Source organism: Cucurbita pepo, chromosome 3, assembly GCF_057944985.1.
Source record: "Cucurbita pepo subsp. pepo isolate OVF chromosome 3, ASM5794498v1, whole genome shotgun sequence".
Taxonomy (NCBI): Eukaryota; Viridiplantae; Streptophyta; class Magnoliopsida; order Cucurbitales; family Cucurbitaceae; genus Cucurbita; species Cucurbita pepo.
The window spans coordinates 4,384,467-4,403,459 of record NC_141800.1 but is presented as its reverse complement, the minus strand read 5'-3'; the positions used below and the strand labels follow the sequence as shown (position 1 = coordinate 4,403,459).

General features: G+C 32.9%; 3 protein-coding genes across 3 annotated transcripts; 1 reads left to right on the top strand and 2 right to left on the bottom strand.

Moving 5' to 3' along the window:
• Window positions 1-407: 407 nt before the first annotated feature.
• Window positions 408-6,703, bottom strand: LOC111791726 (pyridoxal kinase). Its single transcript, XM_023673195.2, has 12 exons — window positions 6,485-6,703; window positions 6,021-6,114; window positions 5,766-5,870; window positions 5,416-5,499; window positions 4,913-4,986; window positions 4,590-4,654; window positions 4,126-4,189; window positions 3,383-3,448; window positions 2,019-2,075; window positions 1,146-1,190; window positions 1,004-1,057; window positions 408-732 (listed from the first exon to the last, which is right to left on the bottom strand). Exons 1-12 carry the CDS (start codon window positions 6,560-6,562, stop codon window positions 592-594), a joined length of 927 nt encoding a protein of 308 aa, XP_023528963.2. The 5' UTR covers window positions 6,563-6,703; the 3' UTR covers window positions 408-591.
• Window positions 6,704-7,717: 1,014 nt separating this feature from the next.
• LOC111791385 (cold-regulated protein) lies at window positions 7,718-8,149 on the top strand. The gene has a single exon (XM_023672698.2). The coding sequence runs from the start codon at window positions 7,825-7,827 to the stop codon at window positions 8,056-8,058; it is 234 nt and encodes a 77-aa protein (XP_023528466.1). The 5' UTR covers window positions 7,718-7,824; the 3' UTR covers window positions 8,059-8,149.
• Window positions 8,150-14,289: 6,140 nt separating this feature from the next.
• On the bottom strand, window positions 14,290-18,832 carry LOC111790057 (uncharacterized). The gene is made up of 5 exons (XM_023670846.2): window positions 18,464-18,832; window positions 16,895-17,148; window positions 15,680-15,890; window positions 15,150-15,567; window positions 14,290-14,730 (listed from the first exon to the last, which is right to left on the bottom strand). The coding sequence occupies exons 1-5, from the start codon at window positions 18,684-18,686 to the stop codon at window positions 14,682-14,684; spliced, it is 1,155 nt and encodes a 384-aa protein (XP_023526614.2). The 5' UTR covers window positions 18,687-18,832; the 3' UTR covers window positions 14,290-14,681.
• Window positions 18,833-18,993: the final 161 nt, after the last annotated feature.

Here is an 18,993-nt window from a genome sequence, read left to right as displayed (position 1 = left end):
TTTTCTAATAACACTTTCCACATCAAAACTTTAGTTTTTACCTTAATCTTGGAAAATTAAGGGATGTGCAATTTACTTACAACTAAACGTAAAAACCCTATAGGACGTAAAGTTAATTTACAATTAAATAAAATTCAACTCATTAAAAAAATACATACCAACAAAATCCAGTATTATTATTGTTTTTTATGAACACAAATTATGTAAGAACCATTTTCAAACTTCATGAACTAATTGAAAATGAAATTCAACCTTTGGAAGATCAAATTTGTTATTTTTAAAACCTAGAAGGTCCAAGTAGAAATTAATTACCTTAAAGGAGTTTTCAAAATCTTAAAGTGTATTTTACCCTAAAATGATATGCAATTAAAAGAGGGTTAAATTATGTAAGTAAATGTAGGGGCGGATTGTGTAAACTACTTTCAAACCTTAATCCCTTCATCCCCAAGCTTTTAGAGGGTGAACTTAAAACCAGGTTTTCAGTACAACTATTATTATACCTTCAATTTTTGGGGGCTAAGAAACGAAAATAAAGATGTTCAAACCCATCTTTCAATACACCTAGAAAGATATTCGGAACGAATCACCAATTCAATCGTATTTTTCAGCTTTGAGTTCGACTTGTGGGTTACGAATCTCATCTTGGCTTTGAATCAATCGAATTTCCAAACTACTCGATTTAGGATCATGTCCTGCACTTATGTAATCACTCATTGTTCTGTGCAGAACCGCCTGCAAACCATGCACAATCCACAGATTTGAATCGTTAGGTATGATAAAGAGGAGAATAGCACTATAACACAAATTGGTTTAGAGCGAAATACTATAGACTAATTTTTTCAAGTAGGTAAAATGCATACGCTTATCGATTTTAAATTTCCACTCCAATGGTGACACTAAAATTACACAATGCACGTGTATAATCACCGGTATTCCTACCTCTAGAGTAAATTCTGAAAAACAAATAATTTTGGAAATAAAACAAACAGAGGAGGAGAAAGACCTGCAAACTTGACACTGCAAGTTCTGCCGCCAAATCAAGGTGTTCAGGGTATTTCTGGAAACATAATGAAATATTACTTAATGAAAGCGATACTGGAAACAAATGTTACTGTTTTCAATAAATTTTAGGTTAGGGGCTTTACATTGCTCCAACCAAGCAGAAGTGCAGTCGTAAGATCTCCAGTTCCCTATAAATGCATTTAGAAGATGTATTAATCTAACAGCATATGATTCAGGATGGGGCCAAACGGTTTCAGGCATTTCTGAGAACAGCTTCCTAGTACTTTATTACCATTTCTTGAGAGAGAGAGAGAGAGAGAGAGAGAGAGAGAGAGAGATTCTGCCTACAAAATAGCATAACTAACATAACTTGAAGGGAAATGTAGAGGACTATAAGGTTATCTTAAGATAAACTTTACCTTACAAATTCTCCAGCTTATGACGAACATGCCCCACGCCCACGAAGTCTATCACCGCAATCTTTCCCTTATATCTAGTTTGTCTATTTTTAAACAACCATGACATGTCCCACTAAGGTTCCTAACAACACTCCACCCAATATATACACTTTCCTCAAAGTGGGGATTCAGCATGTTATAGTACTTGAATTACTACTCTCAAATATTGCCAACAGATTGGGGACTTGCAAAAAGAGTGTACAAAGATCTTAAAGTTCTTTTTTTCTCCTTTTTCGTTTTTTTTTTTTTTCTTTACAAAATGGAGGGAACCGATGTAGCAAGATTCTTAAATGTTCATTTCAAGAGCTTGAATAGATACTCGGAACAAGAAGCACTAGATCTTAGAGGTTTCACTTTTCCTATACATTATGAAAAATGACTTGCCTGAGCCCATTACTTACGGTAAACTTTTATTTTTCCATAAGTTGATAATCCACGGACGCACTAGCTCTCCATGCATTGTTTAAATAGAACAATAGTTTCTTTTTTACAGCAATTTCAGTTCGAAAAAGTTAGAGATGAACATTGCATATGAAATTAGATGAGAGATTTTCTTACTGTGAAATATGCAGGGATCATGGGAATCACGATCTTAAATTGTTCAGGAGCCTGGCCCTGGGACATCAGTGTTTAATTGCTGCAATTAAATAATTTGCATGCAAGCCAAACATAATAAAAATATAAATACCACAAAAGCTCCCAATATTGGTGTAGCGTACCCTAAGCCCTAAGCTAAAAATGTGTCGTATATAAATGCAAGGAATCAAAGAATAAATAGATAAATCAGTTTTTTTTTTCTTCACATAACAAAAAAAAAAAAAGAAAAGGCCAAGCCTTTCATTACCGACATTAACTACTGCCTCCCAAGTAAAGGAGGCAAGCATGCCGGCAACCTTATAATCAACCGATTTGCATCGCAGAAAGTTGTAGTGTAAGAGACAATAAGGAGGATGAAGTGGAAGGAAGGGAATAAGGCCTGTATAGTTTACCTTCACTTCAGTAAGAACTTCCATCATACCAACTTTTCTTAGGGTCGATTATTGCATAATCAACAAAACCCTCCACAAGCATCCCTTGTGAGTGAAAAGTTATAAATTTTCATGGGGTTTTTTTTCTATTATTATTATATCCAATCATCATGAAAGACAAAGGAGCCATCTCCGAATAAGAATCATCCAATCCTCAACGGTGAATAAAGGTCTAAAAGAATAGAATGGGGTCGGTGCAGCTTGAAGAAGGAAGACTAACCCTACTGTGATGATGCATCTTGGGTGCCTCGAATGAAGTGTTCCAACTTCTTTTCTAAGCTCAAACTTCACAATTTCAGAAACGGCTGCTATCCTAAGAACACAACATTCTCTTTTGACTAGATCGTTGAATTTTCAGTTCAGGACGTTGACAGGAGTTTCCGGAACTATCCACATGCCAATAATGTATCTCCGATGGATGGAAATAAAGTATTGTCCTTTCCAATATCAGTTATACTTGCTCAACTTCTAAAGTCGTGTCAACTCTCTATCTTAGTTGAGAAGAATTTGTAAAAAAGGAAATTTTATTACTACTGAGGGAAGTCAGATGCACTTTAGATTGTTGTTCCAAGAAGCAAAGGCAGCCATTTGAATGCTGTATAGCATCATAAGCACAAGTGACTTAGGAAAGTAGCGTACGATTGGTACATCAGTTTATTCAGGAACACTCAGACAGTGATAATGATGAAGTCTATTTTCCATTCTAACCCGGCAATCTGTTGAATTTCCACAGAATAATGTTCATGGTAAATCAGTTTTCTTGGGCTCTTACAAAAAAAACTGAAGGGCAATGAAACAATTTTTCTTAGAGCTTGGCAAGATTCAAAGAATGCACCAAATGACTCAGATCTCAATCCAAAAGAACTTAATTCAATATAAAGTGCAAAAATTCACCTCATTCTTCTGATGGCTGCCAATGAGAAGAAGTTTACCGTTCATATTTATGCTTGTAATCACAACCTGAGATGTTTATCAAGAGCTTTTTCATTAGATTGCGGAGTTACTTACAACACAGGAAATAACATTTAAAATGATGTATGACATTTACAAAAAAGGTTGACAACAACAGAAAGGGTCGTGTTTATGTTTGTTGAAGGAATTAGAGTTAAATTTTCCAAAGTATAACACGGTTTGACAGCTAGGTATGCAATGCCAGGAGAAGTTCTAACCGCCTAAAGTAAATAGGACTACAGCGGTAATTCTTAAAAAGATAAGCACCTACTATCTGAAATTTTGTCTCAACACAATGCCCGGAAGAACCTGAAAAACAAAAGATGTTTTAAAGTACTTTCAAACTAAATCTGTAACTCACTCGGTGATTATATCTTATGAAGTTATTATCTTGTGCAGGACCCCAGCTATTTCGTTGCATGATCCAATCCATACTGCCAAACTATGATTATGATGCATCAATTATCCAACTGAGACAGGCATCAACGTGCCAATTACCATCTCCCTTTTCTCTAAATAAGTAAGGAACGTGAGATTCGCATTTAAGAGAATCACTCCTACAAGATTTCATTTACCTCCCCACTGTCTCTACTTCATGATACTTGACTATAAAGCATCGCTTAAATAAGAAATACCTATGCACGTCAATATCTCAACAGGCTATTAGAGACATTTATAATTCTTACCCTTGCAGGTCCTGCGGCATGAAGAATGTTACAAGCTTCCCTGCCATCTCTTTCAGATTGGATCCTGAAAAAAGCAAGGCTTCTTAAAGACCACTATCTGAACAAGGAAAAAAGGGATGCTGTAGTACTAATTACTGCCCAGTCAGACAAATTGAGGTTCACTTAAATAACAAATTATAGAGTTTCAAAGAAAAACGGCTAATCGCTATACAAAATTACATGCAGAAATTCAAAATATTAAGATTGATAGGACAAATCAGAAGAACTCAATAAAGGATGTCTAATAAAATTTTGATTAATGAAAAAGATTACGCATCCCAGTCTCCACTTCCAACCATACCAGTTTGCAGTGTAATTTTATGATTCAAAAGTAAACGTGATATCATACACTTTCGATATATATAGGTCAGTAAACGAAACATTAGCACAGTAAATTTATCATGACCACATACGAGTTAAATTACCTTAACCCAGTCAATTGTTCAGCTTCAAATTGATTAGCAGTCAACATTGAAGCCACCGGGACAACCTAGCCAGGAATCAGACTCTCAAGAACATGAAAAAGGAAATATAAAGGGCAGATGCTTAAATGACTGTTAACTTGCAACACGCATGGATACGGAATTTCAGTTTTAAATGGACTTCCAACACACGTGGATACGGAAAAGTTCAATAGGTGGGGCCAATCAAGGAACAACGTACATGAAAGGAAAAATCTAACTCATGTCAAGATTAAATGATTGAGCTATCAAGCACCACCTGGGCCAGAATGAACTGGATTTCTCACCTTCTCGCGGTATACAGATACCAGTTCTTGAGGAACATATAGCTTCCCTTCATCACCCATCACTGGATCACATACTGGAAAAAGACACTTGTTTCACAAATTAATCCCAAAAAAATTTCCACATTATAAACCACAAAGTTTCTGTTTCTTGTCAAAATATATTTCATCCATACTAAAAAGTACATATCCACACAAGAGTTGCACATCATTTACTCAATTCTCTCGAGAGCATTTACTCTTACTGTAATGGGGCATAAGTTATGGGATTCAAATATAATGAATAAATCAATGACTAAGATTGTCCCTTGCGAGCAAAAATGCGTTAGAAAATTATTATCCTTCCAGGGTTTTTTCCCTTCTTCTGCAGACAACATTATCCTCGCAGACCACTAGTTCTAGGCTACCAAGAACTCAAAAAAAAAAAAAAAAAAAAACATTTACCAAAACATATTATATGATTTTGGAGAATGATATGAAGCATAAAGAATATGAATTTAACTGACCATATATTAGCTTAGGGTTCGCTGAGCGAAGCTTATCAACAACTTTTAACACTGTGTTGAGAAAAGAAACAGAACCAATATAACCTGCAAAATCGATAAGTACATATTACAACAAAACTCACATTATCTGAACATAAAAATAACCAATTCTACGGTATGTAAATTACTGCAGGAACTTTACATATAAAGCTGCCAATAGTTTAGCATAATTCTACTTTCCTAGCAAACATATGTCTTCAGTTCTGCCTCGTTATAAAATAGCAACATGCAATTCATTGGTAAAACCTTATATTGTAAAGTTGCCAAATTATACTGGACACCAAAAGCCATTTAATAAAAAACTAGAGTACCTGTTAACAGATGAGTATAGTACAACAATTCATTTTCTTCAAGGCCTTCAATTAAGTCCCATAATTGTTCTCCATTCAAAACTTGGCCCTTGAAAGTCGGATATCCTGTTTTATTTTCACAACGAACCATAATCCACTTTCACTAACACTACAAAATCTAACCACAACTTATGCATAATAGACATAAGGCATCGCACCGTATATTAGGCCTCATTGTTCTGAGACCATTTGAGTGAAGAAATAGAATCAGCTTGCCTGTGTGGTTTGAGAAGTGCACGGAATTTATTGGATCCACATCATAGCCCAATAATTGGAGAGGGAAAACAGCAGATTTGTTCCCAACGTATCCCTACGGCAGAGCACAAGAGAACAATCCATTGAAGTAAAACTAAGAGCACGGAAAACAAAGGCAATCAAGAACAATACTAAGACCTTGTATCAACAAACAATCCGCAGAAATACACGGCACATAAGTAACATTGAATTTTCCTTTCCTAAGAAAAATTTACAAGAAGGCAAACATGCTAACTACAAAAGCCAGTCCTCTCCGAAACGCAAAACTTCTAACAAAAACATCCGAGTGTTACGACACAAATTCGCAAGAAAGCTGAAGGAAACTTCTGCAGAAGCCGAATGGAGGCAATCAAAACAAGCTAAATTTCAAGTTTATATTGATTTCTTTCAAATCATTCGCAACCGTCGCAAACTATTGAACAAACCTGAACAGTGTGAGACTGAATACTGAGAACTCGACCAGTCGCCGACGGCAAAGCTAACGAGAGGATCGGCGGCGACATTTTCAGTTCTATGAATCAGAATGCGTCAAACAAGAGAATGCAAGTTCAGAGAAATATTTTCGCAAAATGGAAGAAACTGAAACTGGAAGTTAATACACAATAGCAACGGACGGAGGAAAAGGGAAATGGAAAATGATGACGGTGGCAACTGGCAAGAATTTATAGAAGGTTAGAGGGATGAATGAAATTACGGAAATGCCACTGACCAATGCTCTGCCCGTCAAACTGGAGGTTAAATTGGTAAATCACTATGTGGGTTCCACATGTAGCATGTGCATTCCACGTATACCATGCAATTTTAATAATAATAACAATTTCATATATTTGGATAACTCTGAATATTTTACTAATTAGGAAAAATAAATTTTTACTTTTTTTTTTTATAGAAAATTCTAAGTTATCTGGTAAAATAAAAATGTTACAGTATTTTAATTTCATAATTTTACGTATGATATGAGAAAAATTTCCAATTAAAATTATTTTTTGGGATAAAAATGAATTTCTATATTCATGTGGAAAATAAATAAATAAAAATAGATAAAATAAAAAAGATGCATGATTTAAAATTATTTTTACCCTAAATTTTAAATACTCAATTAACTATTAAATTCAAACTTGGAAGAATTAAAATATAATTTTATAATCTATTAAATGCAAGAATATAACTTTTACAATAAAAAAAATATTAAATTACAAGTTTGACCTTATTCAACAAATCTTTAAAATCTAAAAAGTGAAATTTGTATTTTATAAATTATTAAATGTTAAATTTAATTTAGTTAAAATTTTTATTAAAAAAAATTAAGAAGCTATTTGACTCAAATTTATAAATTTATTATTACATTGGCGCTGAATATATTTATTTTATTGATTTCAAGAATTAAAAAAAAAAAAGAAAAAAAAAAGAAAAGACGGTTCAGTTCAACAGAATGGGCCTGCCATCGACCCATTTGGAACGTGGGTTGGGCCTAACCCTAATAGCTCTTTTTAAGAAACATCCAGATGTAACACCGACAAGCAGTACCACTTTACCCTTGAACGACACGTGTCCAACAAAGTCCCGGCTAGTCCGCCACGTGTCAATTAAAAAAATCCCCAATTCCCAGACGAACTCCATGAAACTTCGCCCTATAAATAATCTTCGAACCCCCGACGAGTTCCGACATCCACACACAATCAACCTAATAATCCATTTTCATATACTTCTTCTTCTTCTTCTTCTTCGTTATACTCCGTCGTGCTCCGGTGACTAATACGGGCGAATGGCTGTCGGAATCGGCGTTCCGATCTGCGTCGAATGTGGAACCCACCGCAATCCGTGCAGGTGCAAGGTGGTGGGGCCGACCCTGGGGTTCTTGGCGTTCGCGGTGGCGGCGGTTGTAGAGTGGCCAGTGGGAGCTCTGGTTTATTGCTTCCGCCACCACAAGGGCCGCCGTATCATGGCGCATCCGGTCACCGTCGTTTACCCGTCGGTGTCTAATGCGGTTCCTATTTGAGAGAATACGCAGCTAATGAAATTCCTGTCTATGGGCGCTTAAAAAAATAAAATATATAGAGGAATTCTGTTATCTATTCCAACTTCTATTTATGTGTGTATATATATATATATATATATATATATATAATAAATCATAGCAGTGTTTTATATGTTGATAGTATTATTTGTTGGATGAAAGTGTCCCACATGGGTCTAATGGTCATCGGTTTATAATCAAATAATATATTTTCCATTGTAATGAGACCTTTTGGGGAATCCTATAATAAAGAAATACACTCCCCATCGAAACGAGGCCTTTTGGAGAGTTGTGTTCGTCTAATATTATTAATACTAACAAAAACTTACAATAATTAATTTATCTTTTTAAAAAATACGTGAGTGAAGACAAAATATATAGTAAAGACACATATTATTAATACGTCTGATACACTTTTCTAAAACATTATACTCCATGTTGAATCACTCCTTATGCAACATCAATAAAATTGGTCATGTCATCAAATATGAGTCTTAATATGTGTCTTGTGTACCTATGACTTTCTTTAATATTTATTGACTTTTTTTAATATTTATTTGAATCATGTCACCATTAATTTTAATATAAGTCTTGAACACGTGTCTCGTGTACATGTGACTTTTTTTAATATTTATTTTTTAATCATGTCATCATTAACTTTAATTTGAGTCTTTAACACGTGTCTAGTGTACATATGACTTTTTTTAATATTTATTTGAATTATTGTCATCAATAATTTTAATATGAGTCTTAACATATATCTGGTGTATATGACTTTTTTTTTTTTTTAATATTTTATTTGAATCATAACGGTGAGAAACATTTTGTAAGGAAGTAGATTTTTTAGATGTGTTTTAAAAAACTTGATACAATGCTAGTGATGATCTTCGCCTGAGGTTGAGCCGTGAAGTGAGTGGATACAAGATGGTGTGCTAGCAAAAACGCTTGACCCCAAAAGAAGGTGGATTGAGGTGTCTCTCGTTGATTGGAGAAGGAAACGAGTGCCACTGAGCTTCAAAAAGGAATGAATTGTGAGATCCTGTGAATGAAATTCCTCGACCCAAATAATAATAATAATATATATATTTTTTCTTATAAATATCTTTGTTTAATTTTATTATGTTTTCCATTAATTTAGTTGGTTTATATTCTTTCTCATAATATTTTAGAAACCGCAATCTTCTTCAAATTAAATCTATTGCATCATTAAGTAATTTTATAATTATATACCGTATGTCTAAATAACCAATGATTCTATTTTTTCCTCGAGAACCTACATATATGATTTGAATTGTTTATGTGGAGAAAATTTATAGACCGAACAACGCGAAATTGACTAATAAAAAAACGCTTAATTTAAATATTTTTATAAATATAAAAATAAAAAGTGAGACACTAAGAAAGAATTAGATCCGTGTAAGTATAAAAGAATGGCACTTTCATTCCCTTTTAGAAAAGAAGAGGATCGAACCCATAGCTTTTCTTCCATATTTGAGTATATGATTCCTTTCTTCTTCCCCTCTATTTTTTCAAAACATATTTTTATAATAATTTAAAATTAAAAATATATATATTAAAATTAACTTGCCCATAATATAGAGTTAAAAGGAGGAATTAACATTGGAATATATAATAAAAAGTTAATTTTTAACCTAAGCTTTTAATTTTATCAATTTAAAATTATGAATTCAATAAATTTTTTGCCCATTTTATGTGAGTTAATTTAATTATAATATATATATATTATATGATTTTTTTAATTAGGCGGAAAATTTAGTGAAAAAGAAAAAAAGTAAAAATTGCAATATTTGAAATTAAAAATTTATGATAAAAATTATTTGACATGATTTTTTTTAAAAGTTAAAATACAATTTTGTTTTGGAATTTATTTTATTTTAATCTAATTTAATTTCTCGTATTTTCAATAACTTTTAAAATTAGATTATTTTTGCATTAATTTCATATTTAAATTAATTTTAAATTTTATTTAAATAAAATTAAAACGAGAGATCAAATTATTGACTTTTAAAAAAGACAGTTATTGATGTGTTACCTATCGTGGACGGGTTGATTATTTTAAAAATATTAAAATTATAATCCGAAAATGGGAGAATATATGTTATAGTGAACACTTTACATAAAGGAGACAAAGGGATTCATTAGCTGGAAAGAGATTATCAACCCTTCATAACAACTCTTTAAATCTCTTATATTTTTACTAAATGATTTATATATAAATCATTTTTAAATATATTAGAGAAGAAGCATGAATTTTGGCTCAAAATTACGCCTTTTTAATTAATACTTATTAATTTTGAGTTTTAATTCATATAAGAAAATAAATTAATTTCCCAATAATTTCACAATTTGAAATTATACGTAAAATAAAATATTAGACAGAGTAAGGATGGAGAAGCAGCATTCTTACAAAATTCTCCCTTTATTTTTATTGGGTCTAGACGAGTTAAATGAACATCTCTATATTTAATAAAAATTCTAAATAATAAACTTGTTCTTAAATCTATTATAAAAAATATTTTAATACAATATCGATAACCAAACCGACCCTTAATTTTAATTTTAATTTTAATTATGGGTGGAAAATAAATTTTAAAATAAAAAAAAAAAAAAAAAAAAAGAGGAAAAAGAATAAATTGATACCAAACATAAAGGGAACATATTCAACACAATAAAGAGGAGTTATTGTACGAATTTGTTCCACTTTTGGTTTACTAAACTTTTTCTTACCTATTGAATACCCAAATGCATATCAAATTTGTTGTTTCATAGACTTTCTTAAATTTTATTTATTTATTTCTCCGTATTAATTAAAAATTTAAATATCTGTCTATTAAATTTCTAAATTTTCAATTTTATTTTTAATAAATCGATGAAAAATTAAAAAAAATATAAAAAAATTAATTAATCTGCTCGTATACAAGCTTAAACATTTAATTTAAAGACCAGACTAAATTTGTAATTTGACCGAGAAATATTAAAACGTACATAATATTTAAAAAAAAATGTAATAAGAAAAGGTGGAATGGTCCCTCACATTTACAACATCCACATGCAATTCACTATCTAAACTAATGACCATAGCAAACCCTTTTGAAAGAGTCTCTCTTAAGTCATACCTTTCAAATATTCTTATTTTCCTTTTTATTTTTTTTATTAGCGGCCGTTATGTTGACGTGAGCTTACCTGCTTAAATGCTTTAAGTAATTATTTCTTCTACACTTAGCTACTCAGTGCTTACGGTGGACACGATAACTGGTACATTAGAAGCGTGTCCTTCCCAATCCTCATGTATTAGGGGAAAGGTCCTCTTAATGCTCTAACGCTCACATTAGATATAGACCAAATTGTCTCTGGTTATTTTTCTCGTCTATTAAAATTATTAAAAGTGAAAAGACCAAATTGCCCTTCACCTCCCCCATCTCATTCCCATGCACTTAACATAAGCAAATAACAGCCCAACACTCACTTTCTTATTAACTCTCTCTCTCTCTCTCTCCGATTTCAGAGCTTCTCCGACATGAAAATGGCGCCTTCCGCCGCCATTCCGCTGTCCCTTTCGTTTCTCTTCCTCTTCCTTCACCTCGCCGACTCCCAACCCGTCTCGCCTGTCGATCAGCAAGATCCCAATTCCGAAATAAAATGTGGATCATGCCCTTGTTCCAACCCATGTGTTAAACAATTCCCTCCTCCGCCGCCTCCACCGCCGCCGCCGAATTGCAAACCAGCGCTGCCGCCTCCACCACCGCCTCCCAGGTTTATTTATACATCGCAGTCTCCACCACCACCTCCAAGGTTTATTTACACAACAGGTGTACCCGGTAACCTGTATCAGATCGATGCAAATAACCGTTGGTATTACTTCTCCGACACAACCAGGAACCGGCCAGCCACGGCGGCGCTCGTGGTGGCGCTTGGCTGTGGAGCCTTGAATCTCATGGCGTTTGGTAAGTGGTAAAGAATGAAAAAAAAAAAAAAAAAGAAAAAACGAAATTAATGTATTAAATTCCGTCTTAATTAAAAGAATTATTCTCCCAACTATAAACAGTAATGTATTTTCCTTTTTCTTAAATTTAATTTAATATTCTGTCAATATTTTTATAGTTAAATGTCGGTGTCCATACAAACATTAAAATTTACAAATTTATGAACATATAAACACTTGTAAAACAAAACTAATTTAAAAACTTTATTAAAGTTATTTTAATAAGAATTGTTTTGATTTTTTTTTAGTAATTATGTTCGTTCCCTCGAATTTTATTTTATAAATTTCTTTAAAGGCTTAATATTTTTTTATTTTTTAAAATAATAATTTCAACAATTTTATTTTTGGCATTAATATTTAAGAAGTGCATTATTATTTTATTTGATTACTTAATTATTTTTGTAGTAAGGGCTAATTTTCAACAAATATTTATAGAAATTAGATAATTAGGCAAATAATGGAGACTAATAAAGAGGGTAATAGTAATTATGAAAGAAAAGGGTTTGTGAAGAGGAAGATTAGTGAGAGAATAGATAATTTAGAACAATTAGTGAGAATAAGTGTATATGTCACACTAAATTAGTAGAATTAATTTACATAGGGAATTAGGAAATAAATTTTGATGGGAATATTAAAAAAAAATGTCGATGTGTCAAATTTACTGATGCATACAATATTTTTTTACGGTGAAAAGATTATTTAATATATAAATAATGAGTAATGTCTTATGTTGTGTACCGACCGACTTTTCAAACTCCAATGGATCATAGACTTTTTGTGGTTTTTAAAAGTTTAAAAAGATATTTTAAAAGTGAATCGGGTGAAAAAATATATTTTTTTTTCAATTGCTCGAGATACCATTTATTTTAAAACAATGGAAGAAAAACTGTAAAACAAAATATTTTAAATTTTATTAAGAAACGAAAGAATGAATGTATATAGACTAGAAATTTCATAGAAATTGCAAAAATAATAAAGGAACGATAGCAAGAAATTCGATGACATTGCAACGCATTATTAAGTGACAATAATAGTACTTTCAAATGTCGTTTAATCTCTTCGTTGATCAATGTTGACGTCTCGTAACGTCGTTGGACAAGACAACTCCTGTATAAGTATAATCGAGTGTGCTCAATGCTACAATAAACTTCCGATTCAAATCAATTATCGCTAAATGTAATCAAAAGAAAAAATTTTACGCTCAATTTTTATCTACCGTTACTAAATTAAAGGATTTTGATTTACTAAAAATGAAACAACAAACCCTAATAACTTTTATAAGCTGTCACAATCTAATTAAATAATACGAGTGACCCTTCTTTGCACTCAGGCCAGCTTTTAGTTTTGCTTCCTTTTCAAAAAAAAAAAAAAAAAAAACATTGTGACCACATAAAAAAAATATTCGGTTGTTCATAAACTTATCAGAAAAAAAAAAAAAAAAAAAAACGAGCATGAATTCAAAATTATCTTGATTTATTCATTCCTCATGAATTTGTTAGTAAATGGGTAAATGAATTGTTCTATTATATTATTCTCAAAAGAAGTAATTGATTGAACAATTGCGAGATGATCTTGATGTTCGGTAAAACAAGCAGAAATCCTATTTTGAAAATAACTAAAATACTAACAATAATAAATAAAACAAGTGGTAAGCACGTAATATGTGGATAGCTACTCTGAGGTACTATCTTTTCTTATTATGAAGTAGTAGATTATTATGCGTAGTATCTCATTGGACAACCACTCTGTCTATGTTCTTTCGTGACCTACTTAAACTTTATACATAAATTACTAAATTTAAAGAAATTTGACAAGAGTATAAATTGATTTTTAAAATTAAATTTTGCAAGGTTATAGGGTTATGGTCTAATATGTTATATATACACTCCACTCATTTTTGTATAATCAAATAATATACTCGTAGCATAAACAATTAATTCTTAAACATTAATTTTCTTGTATATCGAAACACATATATTTGATTACATATCTAACTTCGTAATATTAATTATCTTTGACATCCATACATACTATTTCTCATTCCATAGTATTTATTTAAAGAAAAAAAGGGTAACACATGTTAGAGAAATGGAAGAAACCTATAAATTTACACACCATATGAAGCTTAAATACTGATAATATCTAATATGAACATAGCTTATAGTTTAAAATTTAAAACATCTAACTTACACTAAAACAAAAATTATAAATTTAGTCTCTAATTCTAGTATATCATTATATCTAATTGTTTCCATCAACCAAAAGGCCGTATGTAATATTATCTCAAACCCCTGCATTAACAAATATTACTTCAATGCATCATATAAACAATTAAACTGAGCCAGGAAGCTTAACCTTAATCCTATGAGTATCCAAACCAATCTGTGGTGTTTTTTTTTTTGGCTCCTAAGGACAGCCTACAAAGCTACCACTATATTTTATAATCACATATGAACTGACTGATCGTGTACTCGCGTGGTCGATGTCAAACATAGACCTACAACAGAAGCGGAATCTCGAATTCATGGTATTCATACTCAAAACTACTCTTAAATGTTACCTTTGAAGCAGAAGAGCACTTATAATACAGGATACTTTACGGTCATTGAGCTATGGAGCAAGGAGCAGTTTGACTCGTCCCCGTTGCCACCCTGCTCATTTTAGCAAAAGAAGATTTGGTTATACTATTGAAATAACTTACACATAAAGAAGCGCAAATTAATATTATTCGTGTAAAACATCCCAGGACTCGAGGGGACATGCCATCTTTCTTATCATGTAGCCCAAAATATCACATATATCATACACAAAAAACAAGGTAAATCACTTGAAGGGATATCAATCACTTCAAAATAGTGTAATAATAAATAAACTTTTCATTGAAAGAAATTGCAGCCTAGTAGTCTTAATGCAGAAATTTGTCGTCAACATGAATGTGCAAATTGAAGAGCTCTAGTTGTAACAAGACTGGAGTTTACTGTAAACAATTATGTAATACCCTAAACAACGAGAAGATACATTATAAAGTTAGATGTAGTTTCATGAAAAAAGATAATGGAGGAAGACTTACTGGTTCTCCATACACAGTTTCTTACGAGCCTTTCTCTTGTTCTTAGATCGCTTTTTAGACCCAGTTGCACGATCACCAACAGGCTCCTCTGAAGTTGAAGGCACAGATTCTATTGGAAGTCTCTCTGAAGGGGATGATGCCACCGGTTTTATTGATCTAAATTCAGGTCCAAGATGAGATATTGTTGGACAAATCTCTGAAATTGCACCACATGACACTACATTGTCCAAAATAGCACCATTGACTTCTTTATCTTCATTAACTGTCGTTGTTACATGTTCCACTGTATTTTCAGGCATATATTTCGGTTGAATTTGGGAAGGATGTGAATCTTTAACTTTTTGCATCATTGCATGGAGCCGGACTTTAGATGCAATGATTTCGGCAAGAGTTTTTTGTGATTTAGGATTTCCTGCATCTACAAAGTAATAGTAGCAATAACTATTATTATTATCATTTAATAAAAGCAACTTTGACAAGGCACCGAGTATCTTGAAATAATTCAGAAGTTGTTTCCAACAATTAAATACCATGAAGTGAAAGAATAGCAGCACGTGCTGCCAATTGCTCTGCCTCTTTCTTACTCCTACTAATATCACCAGTATAAACCACACCATCAAAAACCAAGGTGGATTGGAAAATTGGAACCGAGCCTTCATGTTGTTTAGTAGTGTACATAGGTCTTTTCAAACTCATTTTCACCGTATATTCAGACAAAATGGACTTGCATAGCATCAGATCCTGAAATAAGAACAAATGACATAGTTTGTATATCAGATTCGAAGTCAATATAAAGTATAGCAATCAAATATATATATGTTTTCTTTTCAACATGTCAATATTTAATACCATTAGTGAAGAATATCGTAACACAGCATGAACAAACATTCAGAACATTAAAGACCAATAAGAAAATAAGTATAAGGCACAATCAAAATTATAAGCATGCAATAGAGGGATTTCTTTTGACAGACTGCTTACTTTTGTGAATTTATGGAACATTTGGCTCGAGAGAAATAGGGGAGTCTTGAAAAGGAATGTCCTTGGGAATGGGTGTAAGCCATGGCTAGGTTCAACTTCTCAATTGGACTTCTATCACTAAGGACGTTAGCAATTGGAGCCCCTTTTATAATTCTTTTGCGCTTATCTCTCTCATACATTTGAATCCTATCCCTGTGAACTACAAACAAAAGCAAACGGTGTCTCACAACCTCATTCCCGAAGGCATCATTTCTGAACTTCTTATTCAGACAGACTAAATGCCCTATCACTAAAATCAATTAGATAAATTCCAACCTTCGAGAATGTCGATGACTATGACTATGAGAAATCTTATACAACTTAAGTGATTACATGCAATTATTACTAAGATTTTTTCATCCAAGAACAATAACAAATATATCGGGTAGAAATTACTGTTTCTGTTGGATTCAAATAAGTTATTGTACACATTGCGAAAGAAAATTACAAAAGGTAATCTCCATACATAAAAACTTATTTGTAACAAACCGAAAGTCTAGGTAGGAAATCTCATCATTGAATTGCGTCTATAATCAACTAAACAAGCAAATATAGCCAACATGAGCATAATATAGTGGTCAAAGCATCTATTTCTTCCATTAAGTTCAGAAGGTTTAAATTTCCCCCACAATGTTGCCTAAAATAAAAATAAATACATAAAGAAACAAGCATGCTAAAAATCAAAGGCCACCAAACAAGTTTCAGTCTCATCATATTAGTCATACCTCGTGAAGGAGAACAAATCCATCATCCTTAGCCTTTTTTGATATGTACTCGAGGGCAATTCTTGCAGCATCTTGTTCAGCTGCCCTTCGATTACGGAACGTATTAGGAGACACATAATGTACCTCATCAACCACAACAGTTGACCTATATTTAGGTACGCCTTGTGATCCTTCATCAAAAGTCTGATATACTGGTAATGGTATCCTTGACTTTTGAGTGTACTCATGCAAATGATTTTTGTATAGGAAGAGTTCTGCAAAACCAAGTAAAAGAAAGCCATAACATTAATTTCTTTTCTGTTCTTATCAAGAAAACAAAGATCCACCAAATAACAAATTTCTGCACACTAGAACTGTGGGGAACCTTTACTTTTATTAGGCAACTAGATTAAAATACAAATAATCAAATTACAGCCCGAAAGAGAAAGGCGGGACAGTAGAAGAGTCCATGCTGTGGAAAATTACAAAAGTCCCCAATCAGCAACGTCAGATCAAATAAGTACCCAGACAAGTCCAATATTGAAAAACTCTCCACTTCAGTAAATGACTTAGTTTTTTTTTTTTTTTCCTTTCTTTTTTAATACTTTCGTTGAGGGCAATGGAAGTAGAAAAAGACCATACAATAACAAAGCCCTGAGTGCCAAACCAAGATGCAGAACTAGCAAAAGAAATTATAAGAAAAGGCTCCTACATCTTTAATCACAGAAAATAGAAAAATCAAGAGAGATGCAAAAGAAAAGGAACAATAATAAAATGATCAAAATTCAGAACATCCTCCCATTTATCTTTCACTTCTTCGAGGCTTATCTGGTTACTTACGAGTTAAACCCACCACAGGATTGTCAAGAAACTGGTCTTCAAAGAAAGAGTCCTCATTGTCAGATCAAAACAGAGAGCTATGACAGTAAACCCCCACAGAATTCGGGTTTGTTGCTCCAATGAGGACCAGCTAGTGCCTGAAGTGATTAGTCCTTAGTTTATCCATCTCTCATCGAGCACACCAGAGAGTGTAGGAACAGTATATAGGAAATACGAATAAATAGGTGATTTAAATCTCACTATTCTTTTCGCGAATGCCACACCACTAGGGATCGAGGGCAAGGTGATAGGCTAGGATTCAATTAAGAAGCGCTAAGAACCACATAGAACAATTCTTCTAGAGAATTTTTCCACCAATTTTTTTTAACTGAACAAAGAAGGAATCTCTAGACCATCACCACACAGCTGCCAGTATTCAAACTCGCAAAATAATCCAGCGTCCAAAGATTGTGAAAAGAAAATGAAAGTCAACATAGCAACTTAAGATTGAATTCTCAGGACCTCTTCGTAGATACATACAGAAAAACAGAGTTATCTTTTCAACACACAGACAGGCACCACGCGAACTCACAGAAGGAATGCAATTGCTTCTCTCTATAACAGAAACAAAAAAACAGCTAGAAAACTTCATGCACCAAATGAAGAGGAAATCCATCATCTAACAGCAGCATTAGCTCAAATAAAAACACTAAACCGTAACAATCAAAACGCCTAAAAAAACAATGATAGGCAACAATACCATAGACTTACGAGTCAGATCAGAGGGTTTCGGAGACGAAACCGGAGCTGAAGCCGTACTCGGAATCAGAATTGCGTCCGGTAAAACAGGTGGAGGACGAGTATCCGATTCAAGCTGAGGAGTATTAGAGTTTTCCACCGGAATAACAGCTGGAACAACAGCCGGAGCTGAATCTGGCGGGAATGAAGATTGTTGCTGCGGAACTGCTTCAACTGTTCCAGATTCTTCCACCATGATCGAATGTTATCGAAACTCGATGAGAACAAATTGAAATGGGAAGAATTGGGCAATGGCAATGAATGAACAGCAGGGGAAATTTCCGGTCTGTGGACTGTGGAGGGTGGGCGAGGGTTTTTAATCCTCCCAATTAGGATGAGATAGTGATGACGTTAGGCAATAAGACCAGATTCTAACTTACGTAAAAAAGATAGCTTCTTACATCAATTCTACTCACAGTTAAATTAATTTTAATATAAAAAATTCATTTAAAAAATATGATAATAGACTGTCTAGATATTCTTTCTTATAAACTCATGAACAT